Source organism: Heteronotia binoei, chromosome 5 (genome assembly GCF_032191835.1).
Source record: "Heteronotia binoei isolate CCM8104 ecotype False Entrance Well chromosome 5, APGP_CSIRO_Hbin_v1, whole genome shotgun sequence".
Taxonomy (NCBI): Eukaryota; Metazoa; Chordata; class Lepidosauria; order Squamata; family Gekkonidae; genus Heteronotia; species Heteronotia binoei.
Window position 1 is genome coordinate 1698484 of NC_083227.1, and position 19255 is coordinate 1717738.

General features: G+C 45.5%; 1 protein-coding gene across 1 annotated transcript; it reads left to right on the plus strand.

The window, feature by feature from the left end:
• Window positions 1–5106: 5106 nt before the first annotated feature.
• LOC132571371 (gastrula zinc finger protein XlCGF26.1-like) lies at window positions 5107–18639 on the plus strand. Its single transcript, XM_060238171.1, has 2 exons — window positions 5107–5197; window positions 16757–18639. Exons 1-2 carry the CDS (start codon window positions 5107–5109, stop codon window positions 18637–18639), a joined length of 1974 nt encoding a protein of 657 aa, XP_060094154.1.
• The last annotated feature ends 616 nt before the right edge of the window (window positions 18640–19255 follow it).

Sequence of the window (19255 nt, forward strand, 5' to 3'; positions counted from 1 at the left end):
GCTGACCTGATCTCCGTCCTCAGGATCATAGAGCTGAAAGGGGCCTCCAGGGTCATCTATTCCAACCCCCTGCACAATGCAGGAAACTCACAGCTGCCTCCTCCCCCCAACACACACCCACTGACCCCTGCTCCAGACCCAGAAGATGGCCAAAAACCCTACAAAAACCAGGACCCCTTGCCAGTCTGGCCTAGAGAAAAAATTTCTGACTGACCCCAAAGTGCCCCTCAGCATTTCCCTGGGTGTCTAAGAAGGGGCCACAAGAACTAGGCACTGATGCAGCCCTTCCTGCCCTCCTCCTCACGGTCTCCCTAATCCACAGAATCAGGATTGTTGCCAGATCTCCGGCTAGATTGGGAGCAGGAAACAGGCGGGGGAGAGTTTACGTCCCTGTCCAGCACTGCAAGGGTTAAAGGGACAAAGCCGTTTTTGCAAGAGAGGCCGAGCAAGGGGGGGGGCGGGGAAAAAAGGCGCTTTGGGGGGGGGAAGAGAAATTTGTGAATTGCACAAGAGAGGAAGAGCTTCAGATCCGCAAAAATAAGCAGGCAAAAGGCTCCTTGCAGCCAGGGAAGGTCTCCTTGCAAGTAAGTCCTGCAGGATGGGGGGAGCGGGGAGGGGGGCGGGGAAAAAGGCGCTTGGGCGGGGGGCGGGGGAAGAGAAATTTGTGAATTGCACAAGAAAGGAAGAGCTTCAGATCCGCAAAAATAAGCAGGGAAAAGCTTCCTTGCAGCCAGGGAAGGTCTCCTTGCAAGTAAGTCCTGCAGGATGGATGGGTGGGTGAGGGGAGAATAAGGGATTAGATTTTGGAAGAAGAGAGGGAAGCGGCTGTTAGCATCACTTGTGCTCTGGGCATGAGATTTTTTTTTGGGGGGGGGGGAATAATCAGGGTCTTTAAAGTGCAAGACTGAATTCAGCAAATGGATCTGGCGTCCAATCGCTGGTCATTTCACTTCTGCACAAAACAGCTGCTGCTCTCAGGTTGTCAAGTCTGCAGTGGGAAATCCCCAGGCAATTGGGGGGAGGGGGGAGCTCAGTGGAGTCTAATGCCATAGAGCCCCCACAGGCATGTTTGGGGGGGGGGGGCTGACCTGATCTCCGTCCTCAGGATCATAGATCTGGAAGGGATCTCCAGGGTCATCTAGTCCAACCCCCTGCACAATGCAGGAAACTCACAGCTGCCTCCCTCCCCCAACACACACCCACTGACCCCTGCTCCAGGCCCAGAAGATGGCCAAAAACCCTACAAAAACCAGGACCCCTTGCCAGTCTGGCCTAGAGAAAAAATTCTGATTTATCCCAAAGTGCCCCTCAGCATTTCCCTGGGTGTGTAAGAAGGGGCCACAAGAACTAGGCACTGATGCAGCTCTTCCTGCCCTCCTTCTCACGGTCTCCCTAATTCACAGAATCAGGATTGTTGCCAGATCATATCACCTCACAGTCCTCTCTCCAGGCTGAATATTCCCACCTCCTTCAACCTTCTTAAACTAGTGCCCAAAACTGAACACAAGACTCCAGGTGAGGTCTTACCAGAGCAGAGCAAGGTGATATCATCACTTCACGTGATCTGAGTGTACACTACACTCCTGTTGATATAGCCCAAAATTGCATTTGCCTTCTTAGCTACTGCACCACACTGCTGACTCATGTTCCGTGAATGGTCCACAAAGACCCCTAGGTCCTTTTCACCCATACTACTGCCAAGAAAAGTCTCCCCCATCCTATAATGATGCATTTGGTTTTTCCTACCTAAATGCAGAACTTTACATTTATCACGTGATCTGGAGACTATACTTTTGTTGACACAGCCCAAAATCAATTCTAATGATGATCAGTTATAATCCTGGGAGATCTCCAGGCACCACCTGGGGGCTGATCAATATAATCAACAAAAAGGGATCACAGTTGATAAGACAGGCAAAGAAAGAGACAGATACTGAGATGTGCAGGCTAACAATGTAGGCTCATTTCATCAATGGCCACCTAAAAGAACAGCTTCCTTCTGATAAAAAACATTGCAGAGAGCTGTAGGTCAGCAAACTCCAGAAGACTTGAGGATCTGGTTCATAGAATAAGTTTGGACCGGCTTAAGCTCCAAATATAAATATCTGCACGTAAGTGTCATTGAGTGGTAAGTTTTTTACAACAATATAAAATCTTAAGAATAAGATAATTCCATTCAGCTTTGTGGTATGCCTTGTTGTTATTTTGGTTTATTCCAGGATGAGAGAACTTGAGGGAGGAGATCTTGCAGAAGAGCATTTACATTGGGCTGTTACAAGAGGCTGGTAACCCTGGAAGGATTTTAGGAAGGATTACTCCTGAGGAAGTCCATTGATGAAAGAAGCCTACATCCGGGTGCTCATAGGGCTTTTCTTGTAATATTGGAATGTGAGAATGGACCTCTGCTATAATATGAAGTAAAAAAGATAACTTACAAAAGTTTTTAAATGGTTTTATTAAACATTGTTAGCCAGCACATCACAGTATTTCTTCCTTTCACTGCCCACGTGGAGGCTGGAAACTCCATTAGGCATCAGTTTTGCTCTGCTATGTAACTTGGGGGGGGGGGTGAGGGGAATACAGTGTCTTTAAGTGCAAGGGAGAAAACTGAAGCATGAAACTGGAGTTCTGTTGCTTGTAATTTTAGTCCGGGGTGTGGGTGGGGGGGAGAGGTGAGAAACCTTAATTTGGTCTGTAAGTGAAAAACATCATTGCATGTGGGGTGTGTGTGTGTGGGGGTAGAAGACTGCAGATTTATACCCCACCCTTTTCTCTGAATCAGAGTCTCAGAGCAGCTCACAATCTCCTTTACCTTCCTCCCCCACAACAGACACCCTGTGAGGTGGGTGGGGCTGAGAGGGCTCTCACAGCAGCTGCCCTTTCAAGGACAACTCCTGCGAGAGCTCTGGCTGACCCAAGGCCATTCCAGTGGAGGAGTGGGGAATCCAACCCGGATCTCCCAGATAAGAGTCCGCACATTTAACCACTACACCAAACCGGCTTTCTAACTCCTGCCTGAATGAGAATCAACCACAGCCCCATCGTAGGACCCTGACACAATGCCAGTTTTGGGGCAGAGCTACTACTGGGTATTCAAGGCCCCTCAGCAGAGGAGAGGGAATTAACAGGACCGCAGTAGAAAGAACATGAGCAGAGCCCTGCTGGATCGGACCAACAGTCCATCTAGTCCAACCTCCTGTCTCCCACATTAATCAACCAGTTCCTCTGGAGGGTCAACAACAGGGCAGAGAGAAGAAGACGACTGCGGATTTATACCCTTCCCTTCTCTGAATCAGAGACTCCGTGCGGCTTACAATCTCCTATATCTTCTCCCCCCCGCAACAGACACCCTGTGAGGTGGGTGGGGCTGAGAGGGCTCACACAGCAGCTGCCCTTTCAAGGACAACCTCTGCCAGAGCTATGGCTGACCCAAGGTCGTTCCAGCAGCTGTAAGTGCAGGAGTTGAGAATCAAACCTGGTTCTCCTAGATAAGAGTCTGCGCACTTAACTGCTGCACCAAACTGGCCAAGGCCTTCCCCCGAGAAGAACATCAGAAGAGCCCTGCTGGATCAGGCCAGTGAGGGTCCCTCTAGTCCAGCCTCCTGTCTCACACAGGGGCCAGCCAGTTCCTCTGGACAACAAGCCACAGGGCATGGAGGCCGAGGCCTTCCCCTGATGCTGCCTCCTGGCTCTGGGATCCAGAAGTTGACTGCATCTAAATGTGAAGGGTCCCCTCGGTCACCACAGCTAGCAGCAATTGACAGATTTACCCTCCATGAATTTATCTTATTTCTTTGAAAGCTGTTTATTCCTGTGGTGGCCATGACTACACCCTCTAGTGGCAAATTCCACATTTTAATAGCTCTCTGTGTCCTGAAACTACTGATGCTGTTTTAGATGCCTTCAATTTCTGTTTGGTTGAGGAAGAAAAGTTCTTCTTTGTCCACTCTCTGTTGTGGCAGGACTTCCCTGCGCAGAGGCCGTGCTGGTTTTCCCTCAGCAGGCTTTGTCCTTCCGTGTGTCTGACAATTCTGTCTTTGATTACAGATTCTGCTAATATGCCCAGGACAGAAATTTGGATGACCAGCCTGTAATTTCCTGGTTCCCCTCTGGGTCCCTTTTTAAAATTGGTCACATACACAGGTTCATCGATCAACTATCTCACATCCTTTAGAAATTCTTGGGTGTATGCTATCAAGACCTGGAGACTTTGGGCCTCCCTAGGAGTTGTCTATGATACTTAATGACATGAATCCTTATTTGCAAACCATGAGAAGGACTTTCCTTCTGATCCAGGAGAGAGTCCTGGGTGTGTCCTGACCAGGGTCAGTGATGTAGCTCCATCTTCTTTAGGTTCCTTTCTGCCTTTTTGAAATATTCCCCTCTCCCTCTTCATAGCCAAGTGAATAAAAGCATTTTTTCCACAGCTGGAAGTAACCCAAGAGAAGGGAAAGGAGATGGAAGAGCAGGACCCAGAAGGACCTGGAACAGGCAAGACAGCAAGGAAAAGCCGCCATCCCATCCAACCTGGAAGTGATGCTGAATTCTGGGAAAGAGCTGTGCCAGAGATCTTGGCTAAGGACACCATGACCTCAGATGTTCATTGCCAGTGTTTCCAACAGTTCCGCTACCATGAGGCTGATGGGCCCCGAGAGGTTTGCAGCCAGCTCCATGGACTTAGCTGCCAGTGGCTGGAGCCAGAAAGACACACCAAGAAGCAGATTGTGGACCTGGTGATCCTGGAGCAGTTCCTGACTCTCGTGCCCCAGGAAATGCAGGGCTGGGTCAGAGGATGTGGGCCGGAGACCAGTTCCCAGACGGTGGCCCTGGCCGAAGGTTTCCTCCTGAGCCAGGCAGAGGAGAAGAGGCAGGCAGAACAGGTGAGGGAGCTTCATGCCGTCTTTTCAAGCTGTGATCTTTCACCTTATATGCATCCCTCCAGGCACTTCCCCAGGGTTGATAGAAAACCAGATCCCTGATTCTTGCAGCTCTGTTGATGGATGCAGGGATGGGGAATGGAGCATGTTTTGCTTCCTTGGTCTTTAGCCTTCCTGCTCTTCCCTGTCTCTCTTCCTTCTGCTCCAGATGTGGGGACCATCTTTGAAGATGGAAGTAGAGTTCTCTGAGGAAGGGTCTCCTTTGGAGGAAGAGCAGAAGGCGCAGGCCCAGGAGCGTGCCCAAGAGGACCTCTCACATGGTAAGGGTGACTTGCGCCCAGATTTGTAAAGTTGTTGGATAGAAAGTTGTGACTCAGCAGGGGACCAGGAAGGGACTTCTACAGGCTGCCACCGCTCTGGTCAGGGCCTTTCTGGGGGCCCAGAGTACCCCCCCAACCCCTGAATCTTCCTTCTTAGCAAAACCTTTTAGCCATGACGAAGCAGACGTGAGGACTCAGGCAACCTAACAACAACAGTTTATTTATAGTGCTCAAACAATCAGTGGGTAGTAAGAGAGGCTGAGGCTGGATCAGACCAGTAAGGGTCCCTCTAGTCCAGCCTCCTGTCTTACACAGGGGCCAAATAGTTCCTCTCGACAACAAGCCACAGGGCATGGAGGCCGAGGCCTTCCCCTGATGCTGCCTCCTGGCTCTGGGATTCAGAGGTTGACTGCAATTTTTGTGCAACAGTGAATGGGAGAATATATTTCTCTTTAACAATAGTATATCAGAATAATGTTTAATATCGACATACTCAAATAAGGGATGTTGGCTGTTTATCTCATTTTTTTAATGTATATTTTTATTCTTATTCATTATCCATTTCTCTACATGCTTTCTAGTATCCATTTACATTTTTTTCCCCTACCCACCCCCCTTAGTCTATACATCCTCTTCTTTTTCCAGCCAGGGACAAAGGACTTGTAGCTTCCGCTGAATGTCCACTCTCCTTTCTTCCTTCGCCCATTTCAGGTAGGTCCGCCACTTTTCTTTGATTCTTGATCTTTTTTTCCTCCCATGATTCTTCTTGCGACATTATAGCAGCTATATCTGACTGGATAAAATCGAAGAGATAGTTATGCCAAGTTCTTTCCTTCCATTTACTTTTATCCTTCCATCCTGCTGCTATTACCGCTTTACCCGCTGATATCATTGCTTTTAGTATATCTTGATTATTCTTCCCTGTTATCTCATTCCCTAATATACTCATCTGCATTAATTCAAAGTTAATTCTCAAGTCTACCTGAAAGAATTTCTTTATCCTTCCCACTACCATTTCCCATACTTTCTTGGCCTCAAGGCACTCCTACCACATGTGGGTGTACCATCCCTTCTCTTTCTTACAGTGCCAACACTTATTTATTTATTTATATTTATTTATATTTAGACTTATATCCCGCTCTTCTCACCGAAGTGTCTCAGGGCTGCTTACAGCATAATAATTTACACAGATTCAATTTAAAAGCATTTACAGATACAATTTAAACCATAATTAATAAAACAAATAAAAATAAAACCAGCGGTCTGTATGTGCATTTTATTCCATTCAGAAGGTATCCTCATTGTCAGTTAGATGTTATAGGCCTGCCGGAAGAGGGCTGTCTTACAGGCCCTGCGGAACTGTCCTAGGTCCCGCAGGGCCCGCACCTCCTCCGGCAGCTGGTTCCACCAGTAAGGTGCCATTATTGAGAAGGCCCGGTCCCTGGTGGATTTTAGACGGGCCTCCTTTGGCCCGGGGATTACCAGCAGGTTTTGTGAACCCGACCGTAGTACTCTCTGGGGAACATGTGGGGAGAGACGGTCCCTAAGGTAGGCAGGTCCTAGGCCATATAGGGCTTTAAAGGTAATGACCAACACCTTGTACTGGACTCGGAATGTTACTGGCAGCCAGTGCAGGTCCCGGAGCCCCGACCGTATGTGCTCCCATCTTGGGAGCCCTAATAGCAGCCGGGCAGCGGCGTTCTGCACTAGCTGCAGTTTCCGGGTCCGGCACAAGGGTAGCCCCATGTAGAGGGCATTACAGTAATCCAGCCTCGAGGTGACCGTAGCATGAATCACTGTTGCTAGGTCATCGCGCTCCAGGAAGGGGGCTCAACGCAGGAAACATATTGGCTAAAGTAGCCGGAGTTCTATACCATTTGGTGAAAAATTTCAGTTCCATTTCTCTGACTTTATGAATCTTAACTTTTTTTAAACCTTCCATTATCTTCGCCCCTGTTCGTTTTGTTATCTGGCCTTCTGAACTCCATGTCCGTTGAAGGAAGCTTAATGATCCTTCATTGCCTGAATTCATACTCCTGTATAAGATGCTTACTAATCCTTTTTTTGTTTTTCCCATTAATTTGTAAAACCTTTCCATAGGTTCCTCTTCATTTAAATTACTCTTCTCCACTTCCTTCTAAACTTTAGTATACAATCCTGTAGCCTTAAGCCAATATTGTACTCCTACGGCTTCTTGTAACTCCTGTAATGGTTTTAATTTATCTTATATTAACAAGTTTTCTAATCTTCTAAATCCTTTAATCTTAAGTAGTTTGCTCCACCTGTGCTCCTTATCTCCCTCCATCAATGTTTCTAATAGCATCCATCTAGATACCCGATTCAGCCATTTCGTCTGCCATTTCTTCCACACATTTAACCCATTTTCCCTTGGTCCCACGTTTAAATTAAGTCCCTTCACCCCCTTGTTCGTAAAGATGCCATGTTTTCCTACCCCATTATTAGCTTCATTCTCAAACCTTATCCATTTCTGATCCCCTTCCTTCTCTATCTCTAATAATGCCTTAAGCTGAAACGCTTCATAGTAATTAATTATATCTGGAACTCCCCATCCAAGTTCTGATTGATGGTTGTATGCTAATTTTTTTGGGATTCTAAGTTTCCTACTTCCAAATATCCATTCCCTTATTTTAGTGTTCCAGTTAATCATTTTTTGCTTATCTAACTCCAATGGTATCGTTTGAAAAAGGTACAACAACCTTGGCATCCAAAACATCGATACACTCTTTATCTTAGTGGTCAAACTCATCGTCCTTTTCCCCCACTGCTGCATAGCCCTCTCTATCTTCTCCCAGATTTTTTTTATAATTTCCTTCCACTATCCTGTTGATATTTTTATAGATTTCTATCCCTAAATATTTAAATTTCTTAACTCCCATCCCCATATTAGTTATCCTATTAATTTCTTTCCTTTCATCCAATCCAACATTAAAGTACATTATTTCTGACTTTTCCATATTTATTCTTAGATCTGATGCAGCTTCAAAATCCTCTAATATAATTTTCGTTTCCCTAACGGCTTCTTTCGGGTTAGATATTGTCATAATTAAATCATCTGCAAACAAGTTGATTTTTATTTCCTCCTTTCCCATTCTACAGCCTTCTATTCTGCCTGAATTCCTAATTCTTTCTGCTAATTGCTCTATCGCCATTATAAATAAGGATGGGGAAAGTGGACACCCCTGCCTTACCCCCCTCTCAATTGAGAACTGATCCGTATGCCCATTATTTACTCTTACCACTGCTGACCCCTCCCTATAGACCTCCTGAATGGCTTTTAAGAATAGTGGCCCGATCCCATACTTCTTCATTATGGACCATAAGAATTCATGGGACAGCGTATCAAATGCCTTATATACATCTAATTTAAGCAAAGCAAGTTGCCCAGAATGTCTATGGTACAATATGTTTAATATATTCCTTATAGGATGTGCAATACTCCTATTCTTCACAAATCCATATTGATCCTCTTTTATTATATAAGGTAATATATTCCTTAGTCTATTTGCTAAAACTTTGGCAAATATTTTGTAGTCCTGGTTAAGTAGACTTATTGGTCTATATGAACCCACTTCCCGAGGATCTTTCTGAGGTTTTAATATTAAAGTTATTTCAGCCATTCTCCAAGAGTCAGGAGCTTTCCCTCCCCTCAATATAGCATTGAACACTTGTTGTAATTCCGGGATCAGTAACTCCTTCATCTCCTTATAAAAATCTGCAGTAAAGCCATCTGGCCCCGGGGATTTACCCACTTTTAAATTGTTCACAACTTCCTCTATTTCTTGAACTGTTATTTCCTTCTCCAAACTCTCTTTATCGATGTCTTTCAACCCTTCTCCATTTTTTTCAATATGTTCCGTTATATCCCTCCTGGCATATAAGTCTTTATAGAATTCTTGAAACGCTTGTCTAATTTATCTCGGGTTCTGCGTGACCCTTCCTTGTCTTCTTATACCTTCCACCTTTTGCTTTTCTTTCCTATTCTTGAAATAATTAGCCAGTCTCCTAACGGAATTTATTGAATCTCTTTGAAACTCATTTCTTACCATGGTTTGTTTCTTCCATAATGCCCTCGAATCTATAAAGTCCAATTGTTTCCTAATCTCTTTGATCTTTTTTTTCCTATCAGGGCAGAATCTAATACCTTGACTACACTGCAGTGCACCTAATTCCTGGAGTTTCTGTGTCTTATTAGCATACCATTCTTTTTTAATTTCTTTCTCCTTCATCATGCAATGTCCTCTTAACACTGCCTTTGCCACTTCCCACAGGATATCCGTGGCCACTGTACCCTTATTTTCTCTAAAATATTTTTTCACTTGATTTTCCATATATTGTCTATTTTCTTTTTTTAATAGAACCATACTGTTAAATCTCCAGGTCCTTCCAATTTGCCCATTTTTTATCCCCAATTCTATATTCAGAATTTATCCCCAATTCTGAAATCCATATTGGATGGGTAGCTACTTTCCTCAACTCCCAATTATTTGATTTTTTAAGAAATATATAATCAATACCGGAAGCTGTCTTGTGTCTACTTGATAAATGTGTCGGCTTTGGAACCAAGCCTAAGGCTTCATGCGCATCTACCAAATTCCTTTTCCACCGAACTTCCTTCTCTTTAGTCATATCTATGTTAAAGTCTCCTGCTATAATAACTTCTTCCTCTGAGAAGCTCTGAACTTTTTGCATAACTTTATTCAAAAATCTCCTCTGTCCTGTATTTGGGGCATATATATATTTATCAAAGTTATCACTCTGTTTTGGAACCTACCTTTAATAAACAGATATCTCCCTTCCCTATCACTAATGAGATCTAATGTCCTAATATCAATCCTTGTATGTACTAAAATTGCTACTCCTTTCGTCTTAGTTCTACCTCTAGCTTCAGCCAATACTTTCCACCCTGGGTGTTTAATCAACGGTTTAGTGTCGTCCCTTGCCTTATATAAATTGAATTAAAAAAAAATGTATTTCCTGTAAATACGTTATATCTATATTTTGCTGTTTTGCCATTCTTGTTAATCTATATCTTTTCAGGTCTGAACTTAGTCCATTGACATTCAGTGAAAGCATTTTCAAAGTTTTAGCCATAATCCTTCCCTTTTACACTCTTCCCTGGCTGGATAACAAGTTCTATTACTCTTCTCCTCTTTCTCCCTTTCCCCCTCCCACACCCTTTCCCCCCAATCTTCCCCCTCATCCCCCCTCCCCTCTTCTGGTATAGGGCTCACATTTGGGTTGATCTCTCCACCCTCCCTATACCTTTGGGTGGGCACACTTCCCCCCCCCTCCTGGATCTTTTATTGTTTCCTTCATTTAAGACCGTAACATCCCCTCCCTCTTATTTATGGGGTACTTCCCTTTTTTTTAGAAGTTCCTCCTTCTCCTTTAAACGCCTTATAGTCTCGTCCTCTGTCGTTTCTCCTGACGTGTAGAAGGCCCCTCCTCTGGTTCATCGACATTAAACTCTTCCTCTGGTTGGGTTCCTGTTTCCCCTGGGTCCAGACCCATCTTCTCCAAGAGTTTCTTTGCCTCAGCTGGGTTCCTTGCTGTGAGTCTTTTTCCTTCTTTATAAATTACAATAGTGGCTGGGTAAGCCCATGTAAACAATATCTTGTTCTGAAAGAGTTTGTCTGCAAATGGCTTCATTTGTCTTTTTTCTTCCAGTGCCTCACTACATAGGTGTTGTCTCACAAAACCCTTTTTCTCTTTAAACTCCAGCGCCTTCTTTTTCTTCAAGGCCAAAAACACTTGCTGCTGCACTTTTTCTCTTGTGAATTTAATAATCGCTGGTCTAGGGTCACCTCCAGATCTTCGACTCCTCAGCCTATGAACTCTTTCAACATGGTCAGCACTAATTGATACCCCCGTTTGTTGTTCTGAAAGCCATTTTATCATCCCATCTTCCAAGTGTCGTGAGTCAATGTCTTCTGAAATACCATGGACAATAAGGTTTGCCCTTCTTGCTCTGTCAGAGAGGCTCTTAATCTGTTCCTTTAAATGAGTGATATCCTTCTTATTTGCCAAAGCTGTCTTATCTGCCTTATTGGCCAGTTGCCTAATATCTTGCAGGTCCTTGTTTATCTGAGTGACGTCATTTTTTATTTCAGCAACAGTTTCTTCTGTCTTGCTCTGAGATTGTATCATTAACGCCTGAAACTGTGCTATTTGTTCCGAAAGCTGTTTCACTGTAGTGGCAGCCATTTCTATGCTGCTAATTACCTCCTCCGTTCCTTATCTGTTTTGCCAAAAAACTCCCTTCTTTAAACTGCTGGCTCTCTTCTTCTCTCACTTATCTAGCCTCACTGCCAAGTATTATGACTCCCGTATTTCAATATTTACTTATCTTTCGGTCTTAATCTCTTTTCTTATCCGGAGAGGGACGAGCCGAGGCTTCTTCCTCTAGAGCATGCGCATTCCCCCGGCTGTTTATCTCATTAACTATACTTGACCCATTTCCATTTTATGTATTCTTTTCTTCTAAATGGCAAACTAGAATGATGTTTATAATGTACAGATTGATGTTGAGTAGTAAATCAGGTGGACATCAACAAGGACATACGTGTCCTTTGGTAATTTACTTAGCCTTGCAGAAACACCAGTTGGCAAGCAACTTTTATTACCTTTTATGGCCATCCAGACCAAATGTTCTTCTAAACTGTCACACTGCTCCACCATGTGATCCCAGATCTGTATCCGTTTGCCCTCTTAGTCAACAAACTGCATGTATTTCAGCCCACTGTAACTGATCCACATGTCTGAAGCAGTGTGCTTTTAGCACACGAAAGCTTACATTCCGAATAAAACCTTGTTGGTCTTAAAGCAGCACCTTAGCTCCTGCTTTGTTTAACTGCTCCAGACCAACACGGCTGTCCACTTGGATCTAAGTAAAGCCCTAGCGTGACGAGAGACACGTCCCCTTCTGTAAGTCAAACCAATTCACTCCTCCTCCCTGGATGAGGGATTTCCCTGCAGCTGCAGCCTCCTCCCTTCCAGCCTCAGCAGAGAGAACAACCGTCCTTTCCAGCCAGGCCTTTCATGCTTTCCCTCCCCCTCTGGGCAAAGCGCCCTCTAAGCTGTGGAGTCTTGTGAGCAAAAATTCTACTCCATGAGCTACTGGCATTGAAGTTGTCTGTATAAATTAGTTTGCTCTGGGGCCATTTTTCCTGAGCTGAGACAAAAATGTGTGAGCAAGAGGCTAAAAAACTGTGAGCCAGCTCACACTCACTCAGCTTAGAGGGCACACTGCCCCTGAGCTAGTTTTTCCTCCAAAATTCTGCCACCCAATCAGAGAGACAGAACAACAACAACAACAAATTTTATTTGTATCCCGCCCTCCCCGCCGGAGCAGGCTCAGGGCGGCATACATCTCCCAGGATCCAGAAGGGATCCTGGGAGATGTATGCCTACTAGAAACTCCTAGGCAGGCTTCTCCCTGTCCTCTAGGCCGTACTAGGCCTCAGATCATGACAAAGATACAGGACAGGAGAAAAAGGAAATATTTTTGCACGCCACAAGGTTCCATTTGCACCTAGTAGCTGATGGCCACTGATGGGCTTCTGCTTCATATGTTTATCCAGTCCCCTCTTGAAGCTGTCTGTGTTTGTAGCCACCGCCTCTTCCTCAAGCAGTGAATTCCTCATGTTAACTAAAGTATTCCTATATCACCTTCCATACCTTCCATTAGAGGGATTTAAGGCAGCTCAAAAAAGAAAAGTTGGTCTCTCACCGCTGGGAGCTTTGGAGGAAGAGCAAGGAGTGGATGTGACGTCTCATCTCATTGAACATTCAGACATGAGATCGGAGGATCAGCAGACACTCAAGAAACCCCTAAATATTACCCTCTAGATTTCAGATGTGCGAATATAATGTTTGGGTTTTTGAACGGATGTGATTTCTAACAAAAATCTGTAATCTTTCATTGAAATCTGCCTCCGTTCCTGAGGACTGGAAGGTAGCAAATGTTACCCCCATCTTTAAAAAGGGTTCCAGAGGAGATCCGGGAAATTACAGGCCAGTCAGTCTGACTTCAATACCGGGAAAGTTGGTAGAAACCATTATCAAGGACAGAATGAGTAGGCACATTGATGAACACGGGTTATTGAGGAAGACTCAGCATGGGTTCTGCAAGGGAAGATCTTGCCTCACTAACCTGTTACATTTCTTTGAAGGGGTGAACAAACATGTGGACAAAGGAGACCCGATAGATGTTGTTTACCTTGACTTCCAGAAAGCTTTTGATAAAGTTCCTCATCAAAGGCTCCTTAGAAAGCTTGAGAGTCATGGAGTAAAAGGACAGGTCCTCTTGTGGATCAAAAACTGGCTGAGTAATAGGAAGCAGAGAGTGAGTATAAATGGGCAGTCTTCGCAGTGGAGGACGGTAAGCAGTGGGGTGCCGCAGGGCTCGGTACTGGGTCCCATCCTCTTTAACTTGTTCATAAATGATTTAGAGTTGGGAGTGAGCAGTGAAGTGGCCAAATTTGCGGATGACACTAAATTGTTCAGGGTGGTGAGAACCAGAGAGGATTGTGAGGAACTCCAAAGGGATCTGTTGAGGCTGGGTGAGTGGGCGTCAACGTGGCAGATGCGGTTCAATGTGGCCAAGTGCAAAGTAATGCACATTGGGGCCAAGAATCCCAGCTACAAATACAAGTTGATGGGGTGTGAACTGGCAGAGACAGACCAAGAGAGAGATCTTGGGGTCATGGTAGATAATTCACTGAAAATGTCAAGACAGTGTGCGTTTGCAATAAAAAAGGCCAACGCCATGCTGGGAATTATTAGGAAGGGAATTGAAAACAAATCAGCCAGTATCATAATGCCTCTGTATAAATCGATGGTGCGGTCTCATTTGGAGTACTGTGTGCAGTTCTGGTCGCCGCACCTCAAAAAGGATATTATAGCATTGGAGAAAGTTCAGAAAAGGGCAACTAAAATGATTAAAGGGCTGGAACACCTTCCCTATGAAGAAAGGTTGAAACGCTTAGGGCTCTTTAGCTTGGAGAAACGTCGACTGAGGGGTGACATGATAGAAGTTTACAAGATAATGCATGGGATGGAGAAAGTAGAGAAAGAAGTACTTTTCTCCCTTTCTCACAATACAAGAACTCGTGGGCATTCGATGAAATTGCTGAGCAGACAGGTTAAAACGGATAAAAGGAAGTACTTTTTCACCCAAAGGGTGATTAACATGTGGAATTCACTGCCACAGGAGGTGGTGGCGTCCACAAGCATAGCCACCTTCAAGAAGGGGTTAGATAAAAATATGGAGCAGAGGTCCATCAGTGGCTATTAGCCACAGTGTGTGTGTGTGTGTATATATATATATATATATATTTGGCCGCTGTGTGACACAGAATGTTGGACTGGATGGGCCATTGGCCTGATCTAACATGGCTTCTCTTATGTTCTTATGTTCTTATGTATCTTTCACCTCATTTCTTCCAACCCCACCACCCCATCCCTCTCCCCGGAAACCTAATCACAAAGGTTCATTGGAAGGCCCAGGCACCCAGAGAATGGCATTTCTGAGCCTTTCGTCTGATCGAGCCAAGATGCTGTCACAGTTTTGAGCTCTGAAGTTCACAGGATAAGTCTCAGGTTATGAAGGAGGAGGAGGAGAAGATGATGATGATGGTGATGATGATGATGAAGATATTGGAAAAGACTGAGTTTGAGTCTCAGATTGGCTCATAATCTCCTTTAACTTCCTCCCCTACATCAGACACCCTGTGAGGTGGGTGGGGCCGAGAGGGCTCTGACAGAAGCTGCCCTTTCAAGGACAATCTCTGCCAGAGTTATGGCTGACCCAAGGCCATTCCAGCAGGTACAAGTGGAGGAGTGGAGAATCAAACCCGATTCTCCCAGATAAGAGTCCGCACACTTAACCACTACACCGCACTGGCTCAGTACACCAAACTGGAAATGTGTTGGCAGTGATTATACCCCACCCCTCCCTGAGGCTTCTCCTTACCTCTCCCTCAAGTTTACTCAAAATTGTTACACATTTTTTAAAGTATATCCAGGACAAGGTTTCACAGCCTTGGGCACAGGGGTGCATGAAGCAGGATTTGAACAAACAAAGAAAATATGAAGTCTCTCCTAACACCCTTTATTCCAACATTCTCTCCCTCACAGGCAGTGAAGAGACGGTGCTGAGCCTTTGTGGAGGAGTGGAAACGGCTGCTGCCCCTGCAGTCCAGGTAGGGAAGATGAGCGGGGGACGGCCTGAGTTCCCCCCTCTTCCTCAGGGGGGCTTTTGCTCCTGCAGTTGCTGCTCATGTGTCTGAGCGAGAGGGGCTCTGAAGGCCGCTCCCTTTACCCCCCTGGCAAGTTCTCCATCCTGCACCACCCCAGAATGCCCCTGTCCAGAGTACAGTCTTGACTGGGACAATGTCTGATGAGGAAACCTGTTTTTTCTTTCAGGGTCCTTTTTCCTTCGAGGAGGTGGCTGTGTTTTTCACCGAGGCTGAGTGGGCCCTGCTGGATCCAGACCAAAGAGATCTCTACAGGGAAGTCATGCTGGAGAACTACGGGAATGTGGCCTCTCTGGGTAAGGATCTTTCAAAGGTGCGAATTGCTGCCATTGTGATGATGTGTGAATCAAGATATGGGAAAGCAATAGGTCCTTGTGAGGCTTGGTCCTGTACTCCCCCCCTCTGGAGGACTCCAGGAGCTGAGTGGGCTCTGAGATCCGCCGACACACCAGGCTGGTCCAGGGGCCACTGTGGTCAATGTCGTGGCCAGCAGGAGAGGCAGGGTGGGTGCAGTGACCTGAGGTGAAGACAGACAAAGGCCTCGTTTCACTCTTCCTCCTCTTTTCTCTGTCCCAAAGAAAGCAGGGATATACAAAAGACTGCAGTGAAATCCTAACTTCTCCCCCTAGCCAGCAGACCCCTGTTATGGGAGTCTGAAGATCAGCTCTTCATCTCTCTCATCACACAAAGAAGGAAACTCTCTGTCACGGGACTAGACATTATGATCACTTTGATCATCAAAGAAGAAGAAGAAGACAATATTGGATTTATATCCTGCCGTATACTTTGAATCAGAGTGGTCACAATCTCCTTTAGCTCCCCTCACCCACTGCAACAGACACCCTGTGAGGTGGGTGCGGCTGAGAGAGCTCTCCCAGAAGCTGCCCTTTCAAGGACAACTCCTACGAGAGCTACAGCTGACCCAAGGCCATTCCAGCAGGTGCAAGTGGAGGAGTGGGGAATCAAACCCAGCTATACCAGATAAGAGTCCGCACACTTAACCACTACACCAAACTGCAGGTCTAAAGACCTTCATGGCAAGGCAAATGGGAAGCACAGAGGAAAATATCTTTGCCATCTTTTCCCTTCAAGTACATTTAGAGAGTTTTGGGGAGGGGAGGGATAGTCAGAATGTAGGAAAAGCTCTACAGGAGGGGTGGGCAGGGAAAGGTTGTCACCAGCAGTTCAGGAGTCAAAAATTGCTTAGTCATGAGTTAGGAGTTTGTAGTAGGTGCCTTGGCTCCTTGTGTGAGTTGCGATTTGACTTCCCTCTTTATTGCAGCAGGAGATGTTGAAGAGCCAGTTGGGGAATTTCATGGGTTCCCACTGGAAAAAGCCAAGACTGAACAAGCTGAAGGAAACTTCGAGAACAGAGATGAACCACAGAGGCAGGAAGGAAAACGTATAGCGAAAAGGGGAGTTAAGACCATTCCTTGCCAAGGAAGCAGCTTCCATGAAATCCCAGTCTCCAGCCGTCACCAACGGACTCCTTCGGGAGTGAAGCCATTCATCTGTTCCAAGAATGGAATGACATTCTCCGGTCGAAACAAGGGAAATGCATGTTTCCTGAACCACAGTATAACGAAGACATGTAAATGTCATTATTGTGGAAAGTACTTCAGATACAGAACACAGCTTTTGGTACACCAAAGAATACACACAGCACAGAAGCATGTTGAATTCTCAGAGTGTGGAAAGAAGCTTAGTATGAATTCCAGTCTACAAAAGCCACAAAGAACCCACACAGGGAAGAAGACTTTTCAATGCTCAGAGTGTGGAAAGACATTCAGTGTGGGTTCCCGTCTTCAGCAGCATCTAAGAACCCATACAGGAGAGAAACCTTTTGAATGCTCAGAGTGTGGAAAGGCATTCAGCATGAGTTCCAATCTTCAGCAGCATCTAAGAACCCACACAGGAGAGAAACCTTTTCAATGCTCAAAATGTGGAAAGACATTCAGTACGAGTTCCGGTCTTCAGCAGCATCTAAGAACCCACACAGGGGAGAAACCTTTTGAATGCTCAGAGTGCGGAAAGAGATTCAGTCGAGGTAGCCATCTTCAAGTGCATCAAAGAGCTCACACAGGGGAGAAACCATTTGAATGCTCAGAGTGTGGACAGAGATTTAGGGAGAGTGACAGTCTTCAGAAGCATTTTAGAACCCACACAGGGGAGAAACCTTTTGAATGCTCAAAGTGTGGAAAGAGATTCATTTCAAATCGCAATCTTCAAGAGCATATCAGAAACCACACAGGGGAGAAACCTTTTGAATGCTCGGAGTGTGGAAAGAGATTCAGTCATCGTGGCAGTTTTCGGTATCATCAAAGAACCCACACAGGGGAGAAACCTTTTGAATGCTCAGAGTGCGGAAAGAGATTCAGTCATCGTGGCAGTTTTCGGTATCATCAAAGAACCCACACAGGGGAGAAACCTTTTGAATGCTCAGAGTGCGGAAAGAGATTCATTCATCGTGGCAGTCTTCGGTATCATCAAAGAACCCACACAGGGGAGAAACCTTTTGAATGCTCAGAGTGTGGACTGAGATTTGGTGAGAGGGGGACTCTTCAACAGCATCAGAGAACCCACACAGGGGAGAAACCTTTTGAATGCTCAGAGTGCGGGAAGAGATTCAGTCAGCGTGGTGGTCTTCAGAGTCATCAAAGAACCCACACAGGGGAGAAACCGTATGAATGCTCAGAGTGTGGAAAGAGATTTAGTGTCCGTGGCAATCTTCAACTGCATCAACTAACCCACACAGGGGAGAAACCTTTTGAATGCTCAGAGTGTGGACTGAGATTTGGTGAGAGGGGGAATCTTCAACAGCATCAGAGAACCCACACAGGGGAGAAACCTTTTGAATGCTCAGAGTGCGGAAAGAGATTCAGTCAGCGTGGCGGTCTTCAGAGTCATCAAAGAATCCACACAGGGGAGAAACCTTTTGAATGCTTAGAGTGTGGAAAGAGATTCAGTGTGAATTCCAGTCTCCAAAAGCATCAGAGAACCCACACAGGGGAGAAACCATTTGAATGCTCAGAGTGTGGAAAGAGATTCATTCACAGCGGCCATCTTCAACGACATCAAAGAGTCCACACAGGGAGAAACCATATGAATGCTCAGAGTGTGGAAAGAGATTTAGTGTCCGTGGCAATCTTCAATTGCATCAAGTAACCCACACAGGGGAGAAACTTTTTGTATGCTCAGAGTGTGGAAAGAGATTCAGTCTGAAATACAGTCTTCAAAAGCATCTAAGAACCCACACAAGGGAGAAACGTTTTGAATGCTCAGAGTGTGGAAAGAGATTTAGTGTGAATTCCAGGCTTCAGTATCATCAAAGAACCCACACAGGGGAGAAACTACTTAAGGCAGCACTGTAAGGAAAAGCCCCCTACTTTTCATACATATGGACATCGTGATAACCAGTATGGTTGCCAGGGTGCCTGGAGTTCTGACTCGCACACATCTGCTCTAAGAAGTGGACTTTGCCCACAGTTTCTAAGGCTTATGTGGATACTATAAGCCTCAGCTTTGCAGCAGCATTCTACATCTCTGGATGGGTGTTAGCCAGAACTACAGACGTGCTTCCAGCTACTCCTTGTGTGCCCAGTCTTGGCCACCACAGTAAAAGAAGCCATGCCACCATGAACTGTACAAGCAAACAGTTTCCAGCCTGTTCCCCTGAACCAAAGGCTAACACCACCAGAATCCATCTTGTTTTCCTGACTTCATATCCAACCGTTGCTTCAACTTTTGCATAAGGCAATCAAGCTTATCCAGGCATGGATCC